This window comes from Elgaria multicarinata, chromosome 9 (genome assembly GCF_023053635.1).
Source record: "Elgaria multicarinata webbii isolate HBS135686 ecotype San Diego chromosome 9, rElgMul1.1.pri, whole genome shotgun sequence".
NCBI lineage: Eukaryota > Metazoa > Chordata > Lepidosauria > Squamata > Anguidae > Elgaria > Elgaria multicarinata.
In genome coordinates, this window is record NC_086179.1 from 43,067,838 (window position 1) to 43,085,025 (window position 17,188).

Consider the following 17,188-nt stretch of genomic DNA (forward strand, 5'->3'; position numbering starts at 1 on the left):
CATAAAAACACAGAGAAAAAGAAATGCGGTGGATACCAGAGCTCTGGTTGAGGAGGCAAATGCGAGATAGGAGGGAAGAAACACAAGGGGAGCAGGCATGGGCTACTGTGGGATCTCCATAAAATTTCTCAGGACGGGCTGGGGGAGGTATGGCAAATATGATTGAGGATACATTGAGAAGCAGAGGTTTCTTTTGTTGGCTTTATCATACGGCTGGCTTAATCTGCAACCCGCTTTTCACGGCATTTCAAATAGATTTCTGCTGCAGCAGGGATGGTAACCAGAGGCACCAGAACGCAGAGAAAGGGAGAGGGGGTGCTTTAAAACAATGCACTTGATTTTCTTATGCAAAAAAATATAAGCTTGCTAATAACACTTAGGATATTTGGCACCTGAAAACAGCTTGCAACTCTGGAAGGTTTTGTCCTCATTTTCCTTTCCACATGGCTTTTGGGGCTGGCGGTTATGATCAGACAATCAGCCATGCAAGACTTGTTATCAGATCTGAAAGTCTGAATTAACTTCTTTATTCCCCCCCTCCTTTTTACAGCTATTTTTATATCAGATTCTCCGTGGTTTGGCTTATTGTCACAGAAGAAAAGTGCTACACCGAGACCTAAAGCCGCAAAATCTACTCATTAATGAAAGGGGAGAATTGAAACTAGCAGACTTTGGTATGTAGCTAATGGCTTGTTCTTAATTGAAATAGAGATGGTGATGATGATGATGATTGATGATGATAATCCACCATGAGTGAGAAAAGAGGAATAATAATAATAATAATAATAACAACAACAACAACAACAAGAAGTCTGTGCATATTGTAAGCCTATGCGGCAGGGTCTTGCTATTTACTGTTTTACTCTGTACAGCACCATGTACATTGATGGTGCTATATAAATAAATAAATAATAATAATAATAATAATAATAATAATAATAATAATATCAGTGGAGGCTGGTGGCTCCAATGTCACTGGGGCAGTGAATCCACTCTGGGTTTCAGCCAGGGCTCTAATGGGGCTGTCCAAGGTGCGGAAGCCCAGGGCTGATTCACCTCCCTACTGATATTGGAGTCACCAGGCTCCACTGATATGCACATTGGAGCCAGCAGCCCCCACTGGTATATTTATATGTACACATACGTGCCCAAGTGTCCGCAGTGCACACACCCTAAGCTTTACCTCAGTTCGGTTAGGCAGCTCCACAAGCTTTGACAGACAAACTAGGAGTTATATAGTTCCCACAGGTCAGGAGTTTGCCTGTGGGCCAGTAGCTGTGGCACCCCGGTTGTGGAACGAGCTCCCCAGAGAGGTCCGCTTGGCACCTACACTGTACTGCTTTCGTCGCCAGCTGAAGACCTTTTTATTCACTCAGTATTTTAACACTTAATTTTAACTTAAATTTAAATTTTACTGTTTTAACTCTGTATTTTAATCCTATATCAACTTTGCTGTGTGGTTTTATCCTGGTTGCGCTTTTTATACTGTATTTCGTAATTGTGTTTTAAACTGTTGGGTATTTTACTGTGGTTTTAATTTTTGTGAACCGCCCAGAGAGCTTCGGCTATCAGGCGGTATATAAATATAATAAATAAATAAATAAATAAATAGCTTGGGTGCCTTAAAAAAATCACTCTTTAAAAGACTTCGGAGCTATTAGAAATATCCTGTGCTTGGACAAAGAGCAGAGAGACGCCCTTGACGTTCGTGCTGTTTGTTTAGCAGTTGACGAAAGGCCCTCTCATCAGATATGCACGTTTCAGCTGAAAACTAAAAATCATGGACATTTGGCTCAGCTCTAATTCTCGTACTCAGTGTCCTTTTTGCTTATTCCTCTTTAAAAGAAGTACCCTAATGATGATGAAGTGAAAGATACCAGGAAGTGCCCGTAGCGTTTTATAGTGTTTTCCCTCTTGGCTATTTGTAGAGCATGCTATAATAGCAGGTACAATACAAAACAAATTTATTTGTGTAGCAAAAGACATTACAAAGAAACAGGACACATGGAAACAAAAGTAAAATAAGCTGATCTGTATAAGCCTGTGGGCAGGGACTGTCAAGAAATACTTTTGTAAGCCGCCATGAGAGCCTTTTTTGGCTAAATGGCGGCATAAAAATCCTTAAATAAATAAATATAATAGAGTTTTACCCTACCCTGTGCCTGTTTACCCTACCCAGTGCCTGTTTGCATTCTCTTCCCCTCCTTATTGCTTTACTATGATTTTATTAGAATGTAAGCCTATGCGGCAGGGTCTTGCTATTTACTGTTTTACTCTGTCCAGCACCATGTACATTGATGGTGCTATATAAATAAATAATAATAATAATAATTTGGGTTTTAACATTATTTTAAACTGATGTGTATTTTACTTCTGTTTCTATGTGTCCTGTTTCTTTGTGATGGCTATAATAGGGGTAGTTTACTTGATTGAAAAGCATTTATGTAATGCACTTTCAGTTCATATTCACAATTAAATGGTTCTCCTTCCCTATATCTGCCACTTTCCTGTGTTGCCCTAGATTTGAAAAGCTTGTTTAAATTCTTGGGTGCTGGCCTTAATTTTTAGGCACTAGGGAAGACCAATCTCTTGTGGGAAGAAAAAACACAAACAGAGCAGTGATCTGGTTCACACGATCACAGCAGCTGAAACAAGCCATGGCTTCTTCCAGCTACTGCATGTGCCGGGCACATGCCAGCCAAATTTCCCTAAATACCCACACTAGTGTGACTTATCATGCCATCCCAACCCAAGTGGCATGGCTTGTTTGGGGTGGGCAGCAACCCTCCAATAACCCATGCACTATTGTTGAGTTATTTGAAGGATGCTGCCCACCCCAAACAAGCCAGGCCGCCCAGGTTCGGGCACCATGGCAAGCCGTGACAGTGTGAGCAATTAAGGGAATCCAGCTAGCCCGCAGGTTTCAGTTGCTGTGACGGTGCAAACCAGGCCAATGTGAACAAAACAAAAGTGCAGGAATGATGGGAAAGGAAAGGGGGAGAGTGACCTTTCCCTTCTCCTCTTTTTCTTCATCCTGCTGAGGAAATCCCAGTACCCAAAAAGTGCCCAGGTTTGGGAAGCTGCCCCCTTCCTTTCCCCCCAACTCTGGACATGCCCTGGCAATGTTAATGGCCTGCGGAGGCCCACATTACTTCGTAACGCTTTCTTCTTCTCCTTCTCCCATTACCTTCCCCACACCATCAATGTAACTGAGAAAGTATCCAGTGTTTTATTCTTACTGGGAGCATTAAGCTCTAAAAAACATGGGCATCTTGTAGTGATTTGTACACGCCTGTTTTGCTGCAGCCAGCATTACATATTTTAAATGCTCAGTAGTACCTTCAACCATATAGAAGCACAAATGAAAGCAAATATGTATATAATGTATGAAATGAAAGTGTCTCTGGTCGGACTACAAGGAATTCATACCTCCCTTTATTTTTGAAGGCTTGGCTAGAGCAAAATCTGTCCCTACAAAGACGTATTCCAACGAGGTTGTCACACTATGGTATAGGCCGCCCGATGTTCTCCTTGGATCTTCCGAATATTCAACGCAAATTGACATGTGGTATGTCTTTCTTAAATATTAATTTATGTTTGCTTTCAGTCAAATTATGCATCGTATGTGCTTTTTGTCCTTCAAACTCTGTAGCGTTGTCACATGTCCAGATACATTCAAAGCTCCTCTACTTTATACTTGGGGCAAAGAGACGGAGAATAAGTCTTATGCTCCTGAGCTGAATTGTCAGAAGTCCCTGAACTCATTATTTTAAAAGAAGAAATGAAACTCCTTAAAAGCCTCCATATTTGAAATCTCAAAATTGCAGTAGTGAGACTGATCGGGATTCATCAGGAAAAATATTTCCAAGGCATGCACATTCTGTCAATTACATTTTTACTTCTGGTGAAAGGAGAATAATGTAACTTAAGGCTCAATCCTATTGGATCCGCCCTTGATACTTGTAAGCCTCCAAATTCAGAGGCTTACGAGTATCCAGAGCAGAGTGGGAGGCACTCCTTGCCTCCGCTGTGCCTCCCACTTTACTTTTTAGCTAGACAGGCGTTTTCGCCCAACTAGCTGAGGCATCAGAAAGGGGGAAGAAAGGAGGCTGGGGAGGCCTGGGGATATGGCATAAGCCCTCACCCCACCCACCCCGACTTACTGGCATGTTCCCTTCCCCTTCCCTAGGAAGTCGCTTTTGTGACCTCGGAGAGACAGCCAATGTGGTTCTCTCCATGCTGGCTGGGAGGGGAAGGGGTCAGGGAGCTGTCAGACTCCTAAGTCTGAGGTTGGAGCGGTGTCTTTGATCCAGGAATCCGAAGTATCCTGTGCCCTCCCCCCCCCCAGATTCTGTCTAGGGGGCGTAGGTTTCTTCCCCCATGTGTTAACTCATTGACAACTCTTGTTTTATTCACATTAGTATTAGCAACAGTACATGGTTAGGTCAAGCATGGCACATCACAGCCATTCTGAATCGCTATAGGCCTCACGCAAAAATTGTCAACTCCATTTTAACTCTCATTTTAACTTTTTCTCTCTCAAGGGGAGTTGGTTGTATATTTTTCGAAATGGCATCTGGCAGACCTCTCTTTCCTGGGTCAACCGTTGAAGATGAATTGCACTTGATTTTCAGACTTCTGGGTAAATAGATTATATGTAGTTTACAGTTATGGCTTTACCGTGCTTTTTTCAAGAAGATTTCTGAAAGTGTGTCTAATTGTAATTGCAGTATGTAGCTGCTCTTAAACGGGGGGTGCTTTTATTATTGCAAATTAATCTATGATTTCACTAAATTTAACTAAAATATTGTTTATTGGTTGCTTTCTCTTTGGGGTTCAAATGCAATTTTTTAAATTTTGTTTTAATGCGTGCATGTTATATGGATGTAATTTATTGAATTTTTCAACTTAGGAACTCCATCACAAGAAACATGGCCAGGCATTACTTCCAGTGATGAGTTTAAGAACTACAACTTCCCCAAATACAAGCCTCAGCCTTTAATCAACCATGCTCCAAGGTACTTGAAGTTAGAGCCCTAGAGCTGCTGCTTTTCTGTTGTAACCATAAGTGTTTGCACCTGAAGACGTGGGGACGAATGAACACATTTTTCTGGATAAAGTGTTGGCCTGGCATGGTGATATGTGGTCACATTTGGGTTAGCCAGAGATTCTTAATGTTGGGCTACTTTTTCTCCAGTGAACTGAAGCACTTTTATATTAGCAATAGTAGGCAGGAAGCAAGTTTGTGGGATACCTACTTATGATCCAATTAATAGTTTTGTACCTTGTAAAATTGGGAATAGATCCTTTCCATGGGTGCTTCCAGATTGGCAGCTCCTAGCACTATTGATCAAAATGATTCTGCAGCTATTCCATCTTTCCCTCCTTATGGATTTTGTTTGTTTGTTTGTGGTAAGCAAAGAGCTGGAAGAAGTGCTGGGAAAACATGTAGGGATTACAAGTGGAAGCTGATGTCATCTGGACCTCCCATACAATTCCATGAATGAGGCAGGAGTTGGCACCGTAAAAGTCTAGTCTGGAAGCAGCCCAGAAGTTTGACATTGTCATCTGAGTCCTGAATACAGATTATAGGCCTTTTGAATAGGATTACAGGATGTCCTATTTTGATTTATTTATTTTTAAAACCACAATGTGCCAGTCCATTTTTAAGTAGAGTACAGAGCTTGATTAAATGCAAGGGAGATCATAGGATGATATATATTATGTGATTGCTGATGATTCCCCTCAACTTATTTGGCTTATAATGTTTGGGGGCAGAATCAAATGCAGGCTAAAGGTAGCTTTATAGAAGAAAGGCAGCAGCTTTTACTGTAGCAGCTCAAGGGATGCAAGTTTTGTTGCCCAGTACACCTTGATGGCAACTTAACCTAGTGTGTGCCCTTGAATTAGCTTTTAAAAATGTATTGACTATACAGTATGCATATTGGCAGAGGCATGACTTTGTGAGTGGAGTTGCACAACTAGGCTCCCATAAACTCCTTGTTAGTGTATAATTAGGGGTTTTATTTGCCTCCGTTGCTTGAGTATCTTGAAAGGAAGGGGACATCTCTTCTATGAATGAAGCGACACAAACATCACCTCTGTTGTTAAATCCTACGTTGATAAGCAATGTTTATGAACATGGAACTGTTAAGCACTAAATTTATTCTTGTTTCTTTCTAGGCTTGACTCAGAAGGCATTGAACTGATAGTGAAATTTCTTCAAGTAAGCTGCTCTTTGTTTTAGGTTTTGTTTTTAAACTCTTTGTACATGTATACTGAACTTTTCAGATGAACGCTGCAACTTAAGTTGCATGGTTTACTTAGCAGATGATGGGAGTACAAAGTTAACTGCAGTGCATGATCAGTTCATAATGCAGCACCAGATACAAGTGAGGTCTGCTTGCTCTCTTGAATGCAGAGGCACTCCCTCTTTCTTATTTGTAAGAGTCATTCCACCACCACCACCACCACCACCACCACTAGTTTCATACAGTAAAACGCTGGAATCTACCTTGATTCATAGCGGACTATAATTAGGGACGTACACATTTGTGTGTGCTCTACTTCCATAAGATTGTTATGCAAGCACTTCATTCCACACCTTTATAAAAGCAAACTTTCTAGCCCTAATGGTGTAGAGGAGAATATGAAAATCTGAAGGCAGAAGCCAGGGAGGAGCTGAGCAGAAGCTCAGGGATTCTCTTTACACCCAACAGCTTTCTGTGACTCCTAATCCTGACTCCCAGCCCACCATCTCCAATCAACATGTTCATCCCTTTTTCTCCAGCTTCTGGATGAAAAAGTGAAATATTTTATTTGTGAGTTAAGTTTGTTTTTGAAACCTGAGTTTTAGAATACATCATTCATTTTAAGGAACATGATGCAAGTTGTTTGATTTGCCTTGGGACACATTTTTCCCCGGGGAGGGTGATAGGCACAGTCTTATTTTACATAAGAGAGGATATTTTGAATCCTATAGGGATCCCTACATCGAAGGAACTAACAAAAGCATCATTTTGCATATATCATTCCATTTAGCCTGTTCTGGGCAAGTGGGGAGGAGGAATCTTTCATGTTTTTGTTCGTCACTCACCATGATTAGCATGAGTAGTATGAGATGAGAGGGGTAGCTGGATGATAGAAATAGCTGCAGGAAAACCAGGTTGTCTCCTGTGATGTCCTTCTTTAGATAGAAGGCTTTTTGATCCATCAGAGGCTTCCATCGCAGATTGGGGAGGGAGGCACCACTACCTCGTCACCTCCCAGGTTATTCCAGAACGGGGAGTGGGGGGACTTCTTTCCGAATTCAATTTCAAAGCAGCTCTCAAGGCCTGCGTTCTGTTGGTGAGAGGGGCTAAAGGCAAAGGCAGGGGAGGTGGGGCCAAAACTACAGTAGTCCACAGGTTCTATTCCTGTCTTGATACATTTCCAGGTGGTCTTGGGATACTGTTGCTCTGCCCATTTCAGTGATCCTGCCATGTGCCACAGGATGCTGTTTTATTCCTCATGCAGTTTGAACATCTATATGAAACTGATGAGCGATGTCATTCAGAGATCTGGGGTGAAGTGTCATTAGTGTGCTGATGACACCCAACTCTATTTCTCCTATCATCAGATTCATCAGCCCATTTAGTTGCTGAACTGGTGCCTGGAGTCAGCAGTAGACTGGATAAGAGCCAATAAACTGAAATCCAGTCCCGACAATGTAGAGGGTACTGGCTGTGGTTGGTTGGTCTTACTGAGAAGCGTTTGGCTTTTTTCTGGTCAGATGTGTGCGCCCCCTAAGGGTTTGCAGTATTGGGGGCAGCTGCACTGCCCCACTGACGTCGGAGCCACCAGCCTCCACTGCAGCAGACATAGAAAACATAACAGTGTTCTTGTGTCTTTGGTGGTCTGGTTGGAAGCTGCCTTATATTGAGTCAAGCCATGAGTTTATGTAGCTCAGTATTGGCTACCCAGACTAGTGGTAGTTCACCAGAGAGAAGCATTTCCCAGCCTTTTGACCTGAATTGCTTTATAGCTAGATATGCTCAGGGTTGGATTTGAGATGTTAGACATGTAAAATATAAGCTTTTCCACTGACCTATGGTGTAAAATATTTTATATCTTCTTTTTCTTTTAACAGTATGAATCAAAGAAAAGAATCTCAGCAGAAGAAGCTATGAAGCATGCCTATTTTAGAAGCCTTGGAACAAGGATACATAGTCTACCGGAAAGTAAGTACATGCCTCTCCCTCATTCGTATTAGTTTGAATCGAATTCCTATCTTGTTCGGAGTGCTTATTTGGTATTTGTTCTGTGGCTGCTGCTTCCTAAACCAAGAACCTTTCTAAAGACTGCATTGAGTCAATAGGTTGTGCCCCCTTGAGTCCAGTTTGGTATAAATTAATAGGTCTTGACCCACACCAGGATTCTAGGAGAGAACTTTCTCCCACAGGGTGGCGATGAGGGGGGAAAGGCAACGTTCCTTTCCCCCTCTTTCTTGATACATAATGATTCAGTGATACCAGCCTAAAGCTCCCAGAACTCCTGAACCTGCCCCCCTAAATCCCTTAATTTGCCCCAGGGTTTGCTTTCCTTTTGTTCCATTTTACAGCCATCATAGTTTATTGCAGCTTCTGAGCACAGTGTTCTGTCCCTGTTGTTTTTAAAAAGAGGCTCTTGTTCAGGTACATATTCACTTTTGATGTTGTTTCAGGTGTGTCCATATTCACTTTGAAAGAGATTCAGCTGCAGAAAGACCCTGGCTTTCGAAATTCCACTTATCCGGAGACAGGTATGTCAGCTTCTAAGATTTCCATTTTTTTCAGGTTTGCACTAGTTGGGGGTTAGTAAAACTGTAAAGTTGATGCCTTGTAGGTGAATAGTTGGAATTATTTAGATTGCTCAAACGTGTTTTAGTTGTCTGTGTTTTAAGCACTTTGCACCTACGGAGTCTTTGCTCTGAGTGCAAGGCGCTAAAGGGACAGAAATGGGTACTCTTGCATAGCTTGGGGCTGCCGCGTTTTGCAATATGTCACCAGCTATATTTCATAGGAAAGTGAAGAGAGGGTTGCTACAGAGATAAAGCACACTGGAATGGCTTATTTACACCAGTGTGGTGGAGTGGCTAAATTGTTGGACTGGGAGTCGGGAGATCCAGGTTCTAGTCCCCACTTGGCCATGGAAACCCACAGGGTTGTTGTTGTAAGGATAAAATGGAGAGGAGGAGGATAATGTATGCCGCCTGGGTTCCTTGGAAGAAAAAAGATGGGATATAAATGTAATAATTAGTAATAATAATAATAATAATAATAATAATAATAATAATAATAATAATAATATAATTCCTATACCACCCAATAGCTGGAGCGCACTGGGCAGCTTACAACAATCAACCCCTAAAATACAACATGATAAAATATTATGTATAAAATAGAAACAAAAAGCAAAATAAACCTACCCATGTATTGTGACATGCTTGAAGACCCTGGGATCTTTTTCTGTGGTGGTGGGAGCCATCCGCTTACTTGGATTCCTTAACACCATTCCTGTTTTATGTTTTAGGACATGGGAAGAACAGAAGGCAAAGCATGCTTTTCTGAGATTAGCAGTGCAGCTTCAAGCCCAAGGCTCTCTTACATCCATCAAGAAGTCTAGTCTGAAGGCAGTTCTTCCCTTGGTGGACTTGAACTCTGTTTGTCTACACTGTCCTCCTTGCAGTGCAGTCTTTTTATTTCAGACCTGCTGGTTATGTTTTTATATTTGTTGTCACAGTGTGACAAATTTTTGTACAGTCAATTTTAAGGTCTCCTCTGCCGTTAGAGCCAGTAGGTTACAACTGTTAATGTAACAGTAGCTGCAATTTTTGTGCAGGACTGAGAAACACAGTGCATTATTTATTGCGGAATCATTGCTGCTAAATAACTACTGTCTGTATAGTTAACAAACAATTGAATGCCTGCAGAAGTTGCAATGGCTTTATATAATATGTGAATGCATCTGTTTCTCTTCATGAATTATTGCTGCAGTTTTATATCTTCTTCTTCTTCTTAACTGCAATGTTTCCTGGAATGTAAACATAGCTTTCTTGACTGTTAAATAGGTACATTTGTCTTTAATGCTCCTAAGTTCTTGGCCCGTAAATTTCTTATTTAACATTAGATGTAAAGTAACTCAAATAGTACAAAAGACTTTTTTAAAAAAACCACTTCGTACAGGTGTTGATTCGAACAGGTGAAAAATAATTCCTTTGTTCCATGCAATTGGGTTCCATCTCCATTACTGAGGATTGGCTTATGAATTTCATCAGGCGTTGCTCTTGTGGATGAAAACACACGCATGTGACTCCTAATGAGCAAAGGTAGAGACCTTTGCTCTCTACCAATTTCTAACCTATATACTTAGAAGAACATTTTGTATACATTTTCTCCTGGGTTGCTTTGGAAACTTGGTATTTTTCTTGACGTTCCAATGACTAAAGACAAAAGTATGGGAGCCATGCGTCCCAGTCTCTCTCCCCCCCACCCCACCCCCATGCTTTCATGGCTGTTCTGTGACAACATATTCACTGGAAATCCACTGGAAGAATGCAAGTCCATAGTAGAGAGAAGACATCACTCCATACTGCAGATTTTGTAAAGCATGAGAACTTAAGAGGGTTTTAAAGATTTTAGATGTTATCTGTTTACTGGAGCTCGTCAACACGTTACTACTAAGCTTATGCATCTCAGTGAGTATCATAAGTACCTCCTGGTGATAGTAACAGTATTTTTAAGCATTTGTGTTCGCCTTTCTGAACCTATTTGTTTAGTGCATCTTCAAGAGGCTGTAAATCTTTATTGGTATATTTTGAAATGGTTATGTAAATCTTTGGCTGGTATATCAAGAAAAATAGTCATAGATAACTTAATTTTTTTTCCTGATGTTCACTGTAAAACATTCAGGGGTCCTACCATTTCTGTTCAGGAAATCTTGTAGTTTATTATTGTTATTTAACAGTATTAAGTGAAAAAAATGTATGTTTCTTTAACTTTATTTGTGAATAGTGATTGTGGCATGTTTGGGGATGTTTTATTAATATTTCATGATACTAGTAAATTGAATTTGGGAACATTTTTTTTTCTGGAAGATATGACAAATTTGTGTGTGATGGTGACTGTTGGACCACTGCTGCTTTTCAGCATTTGTAAGCTGGTTTTACATTAAAGAAGCCCTGTAGAGCTAACAAATTGCTGTTATTCTGACTGATGGACCTGTATTAATATTGTACTTTTGAAAGTATAAATATTATATGGAACTCCTCAGTTGTGTTTGGATGTTTTATGACAAGCATTCCATTATATATTTGTAGACCAGCACATTGATCCAGTGAAGACTTTGTGCAAAAACTAGCTTGCACATGTAGATCAGCCGTAGCAATGATTACTGCATCCTAGTCCCTCTTTGAAAGGGCCATAAAATCAGACTATCGTTTATTGGGTTGGAAGTGTCCTATGTACAATCCTGGTTTGAAGGGAGCAGGAGGTGGTAGAAAGGGGAATGGGAGGAAAAAGCATTCTGATCCAGCAAACCATGTTTTGTTAGACCAGGACTGTTCTCCTATCCAGGCCATATTCTTCTGCTTCGATCACTGTTTCCTGGAACCAAGGCATAGTTTTCTGCGGATGTTAGCGGGCTGGCTTCATACAAAACATGGCTAATACAGTACAGCGTGTTATGTATTTCTTACTTTGCATCAGTAATAACAGTAGCAGCAGATTCCATTTTAACACACATGATCCAAGACAAGGCAAAGTGATTCAATTTCTGGTTATCTTGTTTGGGAGGAGAACAAAAAAAATGGGTCAATTTCAGCACAAGTGACACTTTGGAAATAAATATACCATGAACTATGGTTAATTAAAAAAACTATGTTTGCTTGTAATTTGTGTGTCATTTTTATTAATATGTTGGATGTCAAATTGCACACTGTGTACTTGAGAAACTTTAAAACAGGGGGCCTCCGGGTTTTATATCAAATAAGCTGGAAAACAAAAAGTTACAATTTTGTTTTTAGCCTTTTGTGTTTGATTGATCGGCTTGCATTTTCATACTTGAGTTTATCAGCCTTCAGACATCAAAACTTCTTATAATGAAAACAGACTCTTAAATGTCTAATTTACCACAGGAGTTGCCTTTTACTTTTCGTGAGAACAGTTATTGCTCTGAGTGATACCAGTAGACACCCTGTGCATAACTGATTGAAAATTTGGGCAGTGTCCAACGTGACACTACCACTAATGTAAATTATGTTGCACTACCACTAGCAATGACCTCCAGTGCAACATCAATAGCACTTAGTGGCACGACAGGTTTCCCTGGAAAATCCATTGCGCCAACAAGCATTATTGGCATTGTATACTAGAGGTCGTTCACACTAGGCAATGTCATTTACATTAACAGTAGTGTAGTGTTGGAGACTGCCCTTAGTTTTAAAGAATTTGATCCATTAACAATTTTGATGCAGTTATTCATTTCTGGGTTGGATCCAGACTGTCCCTTCCATGAACATAAGGGATTGAGATCCAGTAGAAGGAATCTACTGGAGGAAATGGTCAGAGAGCTAATTCCCTCTGCAGCTTCCCAGCATCTCCAGAGCAGTTTTTCAAGAGGCTGCAGGGGGAAGGAGGAATCGGTGAAGTTACCACCTCCTCCCACCCTCCTCTAGCTGAAGTGTCCCATGAGAGAAGTTCCACTTAAAGAACTAGCCCTCTGTATATAAAGTGTACCAAATTGGAATTCTGACTGGGATTTCTAATAAACTATTCAACTGTCAAAAAGCAGCAATAAGAGGGAGAACTGCTAAACTACAACAAAATCCTCATGGCCAATAGAGAAGGGGCTGAGATCATTATTATTACATTAAAAAACATTACTAAATAGAACATTAATTATATAAGACCATGCTAAGAATTCATACCCTATAAGAAGCCATCTGTGGTTTCTTGTTTACTTGACTCTACTTTGTCCTTAATAATGCTACTTGCCACATATGTAATCTTTTAATTTTTTTTCTAAAGCATTGTACAAATATCACTGATCCTCACAACAGCCCTGTGAGGTAGGTTAAGTAAATAACTTGAAGATATTCCAATGTTTACAAATGCAAAGAGTGAATTAAAATAAGGTACTTCTCTGATTTAGAGGACATTTGCGTTGGAAAAGGAGGATTGCTTAATGGGTATTTTCGGCCACTGCTACCTTGCTCAGTCCATCATTACAAACCACTATGGTGCCTCTAAAGGAGACCTTCAGAAATACAATGTCTAATTGCTATCTAAGTTTACTATTTTCTCATGTATCATTTATGTAAACATATGTGTCCCAGGTAAGTATATAAGCTCTCAAGTTGTAGGCCACATTTAAAGATTTCGTGACAAATTCTTGTAAACAACTAATATTTGTTTTGCTGCATGTCATGAGACCAAAGTTTCCTGCTTATTGGGTCCAGGAAAGCCTTTTACACATAACTAACTTTAATTACTTTATTTAGTTTGCATGTTTCCAAATGAGGTCTGTTATCTCCAGTTTTGTTTTAATTTTATTTTAATGGAATGCCAACAATGAATGTTAAATGACATCCATATTAACATATTATAGTGTCCTCTTGTGACTCTTCCTTGAGTCTCATTGCATACTTCTCTCAATGCCCAGGCAACAAGATTGTCACAATTTTATGCTGCAAACACGACTGCTTGGTATATTTTGGTGTATCGCATAGCAAAAGGTAGAAACAAGTGTATGCTTAAAAATTTAAAGAGACAGGTACTGACATTCACAAGTAATGTGTTTGCTGCAGGAAATGAATATTCAGTAATAAGTTACATACTCAAAACCACTTTAACTCTCACCTCCTTTCCTTAACTGGTAATCAGATAAAGACATACTAGGTTATTGTCCTTAATAAATGTCTGGTGTTTTTCCAGGTGCCCACAGATGCCATGCTTAACCCCTCATCTCCCTCTAAAGCCCATGCTACTTAACTATCCTGTGCACAACAGCATGGATACTTTTTCTGTGAAATGAATCAGTCCAGCAATCAAATGACAGTCTAAAATTTCACAAGATCAGAAGAAGAGCCATGCTGGATCAGACCGAGGGTCTATCTATTCCAGCACCCTAACGCTAGAATATTTATCACAGCACTATTTTCTTTACACACTTCAGTTGTAATTAAGACTGTAATAAGATTGCAGAATTCTGCATGATTTTGGGGAAGATGCTACAATGGCAATATGAACAAGAGCAACACGGCAGCTCAGCTTTACCCAGCAAATGTGATTTCTGTGTGTACACTGGCATTTCCTAGCCTTAACAACACTTCCATTATTGCGGGGGTGACATTCTGAATCCTTATATCTTACCGCACTGTAACTGTTTGCAAAGAAAGCGTACAAATCTTATGACCACATTTTAATATCCGTGTCACTTAAGACTAGTTAAATAAGGTAAGGCCAGATGATTCATTCACCTTGGTCCATTTGAACTGGAAGGAACTTAAGTGAAGCATATAGCCTGCATTTGATGTAAACCTGCATAAATTGAAGTTGTGCATTGTCAGTGCACTGCTATATAGCATTTGCCTTCCCAAAACCATCCCAGAGGCCACAGATCTTTGTACAAAAACTGTTTAATGGGCAATCTTCCTTCATGTTTAGCTTTCTATCTTTTAGTTGATTTTTAATTTGCATGAATTAGTAGCTCATATCTACTATTTGTTTACAAACTACCATTGTTACAGAATAGTTGGTCTGTTATTTTTAATTTTTCTATTTTTTTACTTTACTCCATCTAGTATGTTTTTCCTTCTTTGATTGCTGAGGCTTAGGTCATTTCTTGTTTTATATAGTAAAATACAGAAAAGTGTAGAGATTATGTTTGTTCCATAGTCTGGTCCTTAGACTTTTTAAAGGTTGTTATTGGATGTCTTTTGTCAAATTCCATCATCTTCCAGAATTTAAGCATATATTACCAAGATTCCTATTTTCTGTTTTCCAGTTTAATAATACTTGTTTAGTTCCCAGCAATGAAAGGTAGACTAAGATTCATTATATTGGAAATAAATGTTGAATATAATATCAGAAGCATCAAGAAGAAAGATGGCACTCTGTAAAGCATACTTTAAAAAATATGGTGTCCAAATATCCCAACAATCTGCCAATAGTTCTATGTGATAGGAAATAATATATTCAGCAGTGAATATGTTTTCCATGTATAGAACTTGTTAACTTGCAGTTTGAAATCATACATCCTGCAAAAGGGGGATGAAGATGGCGAGCATAAACTGGAAAAACTATCGGAGCATATCATACAATTGAAATTTGAGATGGGGGAGTAAAATCAGTGGCTCCTTTAAATGGCAAAAAAATGTTCCAGAAAGAATAAAGGGTGAATTTAGCTGTGATACAATCTTCAGAATGTGAACTGCAATGAGAACCAGCTGGAGCACTTTAGTAATTTCATATTTTTTGTTTAAAAACACACAGGTTTCCATTTCACAACCGGGAAGACCAAAGCTTTAGCATTTTTCCCAGAGTGTCTAGATATATCTAGATCAGTGGAACCAGCATTTTTCCAAGCTAGATTATATTATTAAGTTAGGCTATGCATAGAGAAGCACTGCAGTTTATATGAAAGGAACTCTGGGAAGGCGATGCAAATTGAGATGCTTCATTTAATCTGAATATGTTCTCTATATAGTTAACATGTTCCTAAAATATGCAGGCATGGGCTATCTTCCAGATTACAGCCGATGGATGCAATGCTCTTGTATTTCATCTTCAGGGAACCAGTTGTCACATTCAAGGCACTGACAACCTCCATTCCTTGGCCTTCAGAGTTTTAGCTGCCTGGGGAGACCAAAAGCCCCGGTATTGTAAAATCATAATGTTCAAACATTAGATTAGTACAGGAAAAAGAAGCATTAAAAACATGTTTCTGAGTATTACGGTGTTTGCTTCATGGTTGTTGATAATCTCAAATCATCTTTAAAGACTTTTTTTTCCCAATCATGATTACTAGAAATACTTCTCAAAGTTCTCAATACTGCCTATGTTTTGTTTGTTTTTAACTTCGGCCCATGCAAAACAGGAGCCCCTGATTAACAACACACTTGAAAAAGTTTCCTGTAACGTCTAATATGTTGAGCATGGTTGATAAAATAAAGATCAGTTTGAAATCTCTTCCAACTATCTGATGAATACAATGAAAATGAATGGTACTGAGCAAGGTTAAATCCTCTAATTTTAAGAATGCCCCTAAAATAAGATATAAATATTTTAAGGCCATGTTCCTCTTACCACAGAGAAGAATTCAAGCACCTATATCTAAATAGTGTCCTATTCTTAAACACACTTACTGGCCAAAACATTTATTATGGCCCCTCAATTCAGCAAGGAAATAGAAGGAATTCTTTATATAACTGGAAAGCACTTAATTCAAAATTACATGAATATACTGCACCATTATGGCCTACCAGAAGGGGAATACTGAAATACTAGCATGGGGGCAGGGGGTCAATACTTGGTTCCTTTTCAACCTTTATCTTAATACTGGAAAATATATAAATCATTTATATAACATTATGCAAAAGAAGGCACAGCCGGTTATAGTTTACACAAGCATGATGCATAATATGCAGAAATACAGAATTAAAAAGTTTCACATCCTTTAGATATTGTTTTGAAATCTATTAAGAAAGGTACTTCATTAACAAACAGTGTTCAACACTTGGAGAGCGAGGATATAAAAAATTATAACTCATTTTTAATGCACAACAGATTTTCTTATACAAAAAAACACTGTTTAAAAATGCTAAATAAACATCATACAAGTAGATCATCCATGTAATGAAAAGTGCAAACCATAGTAAAAGAGGGTTTCATGATGTCCTCCTGGTGTCACCAGAAAAATGAAACCCATCAGAATGGCTGTGTTAAATCCAGTTTGTTAGCGAGTCCTTAATTTGCTGAGATATCAGGATTTATGAGCATTTGGAGAAAGGAGAACTGGAGAAGAGGCCCCATCCAAGCTGGGAATTTGCATTGGGATGTGACCATTTAGCAGAGTTGGAAACTGCAAAAGGAACAGAAAGAAATCTTTATTATCTCTGACATGCATTTTATGGCTCAATTTACACATTGTTGGAAACCATGGTTTCTGTTTC

The 17,188-nt window shown here is 39.3% G+C and overlaps 2 protein-coding genes across 5 annotated transcripts in view; one reads left to right on the forward strand and one right to left on the reverse strand.

Annotated features, from left to right (window-relative positions):
* CDK17 (cyclin dependent kinase 17) overlaps positions 1-11,857 on the forward strand; it is an 88,082-nt gene extending 76,225 nt beyond the window's left edge. The window contains exons 10-17 of the mRNA XM_063133744.1: positions 551-674; positions 3,448-3,568; positions 4,545-4,642; positions 4,913-5,018; positions 6,184-6,226; positions 8,129-8,219; positions 8,702-8,779; positions 9,550-11,857. Coding sequence (XP_062989814.1) covers positions 551-674; positions 3,448-3,568; positions 4,545-4,642; positions 4,913-5,018; positions 6,184-6,226; positions 8,129-8,219; positions 8,702-8,779; positions 9,550-9,587 — 699 coding nt within the window. The 3' untranslated portion in view covers positions 9,588-11,857. The remainder of the gene's footprint in view (positions 1-550; positions 675-3,447; positions 3,569-4,544; positions 4,643-4,912; positions 5,019-6,183; positions 6,227-8,128; positions 8,220-8,701; positions 8,780-9,549) is intronic.
* A 1,153-nt stretch (positions 11,858-13,010) lies between these two features.
* The window catches only part of ELK3 (ETS transcription factor ELK3), a 409,974-nt gene continuing 405,796 nt past the window's right edge, over positions 13,011-17,188 (reverse strand). For all 4 annotated transcript variants that reach the window (XM_063133778.1, XM_063133779.1, XM_063133780.1 and 1 more), the window contains one exon: positions 13,011-17,097. In XM_063133778.1, the coding sequence (XP_062989848.1) occupies positions 16,999-17,097 (99 nt within the window). In that variant the 3' untranslated portion in view covers positions 13,011-16,998. The remainder of the gene's footprint in view (positions 17,098-17,188) is intronic.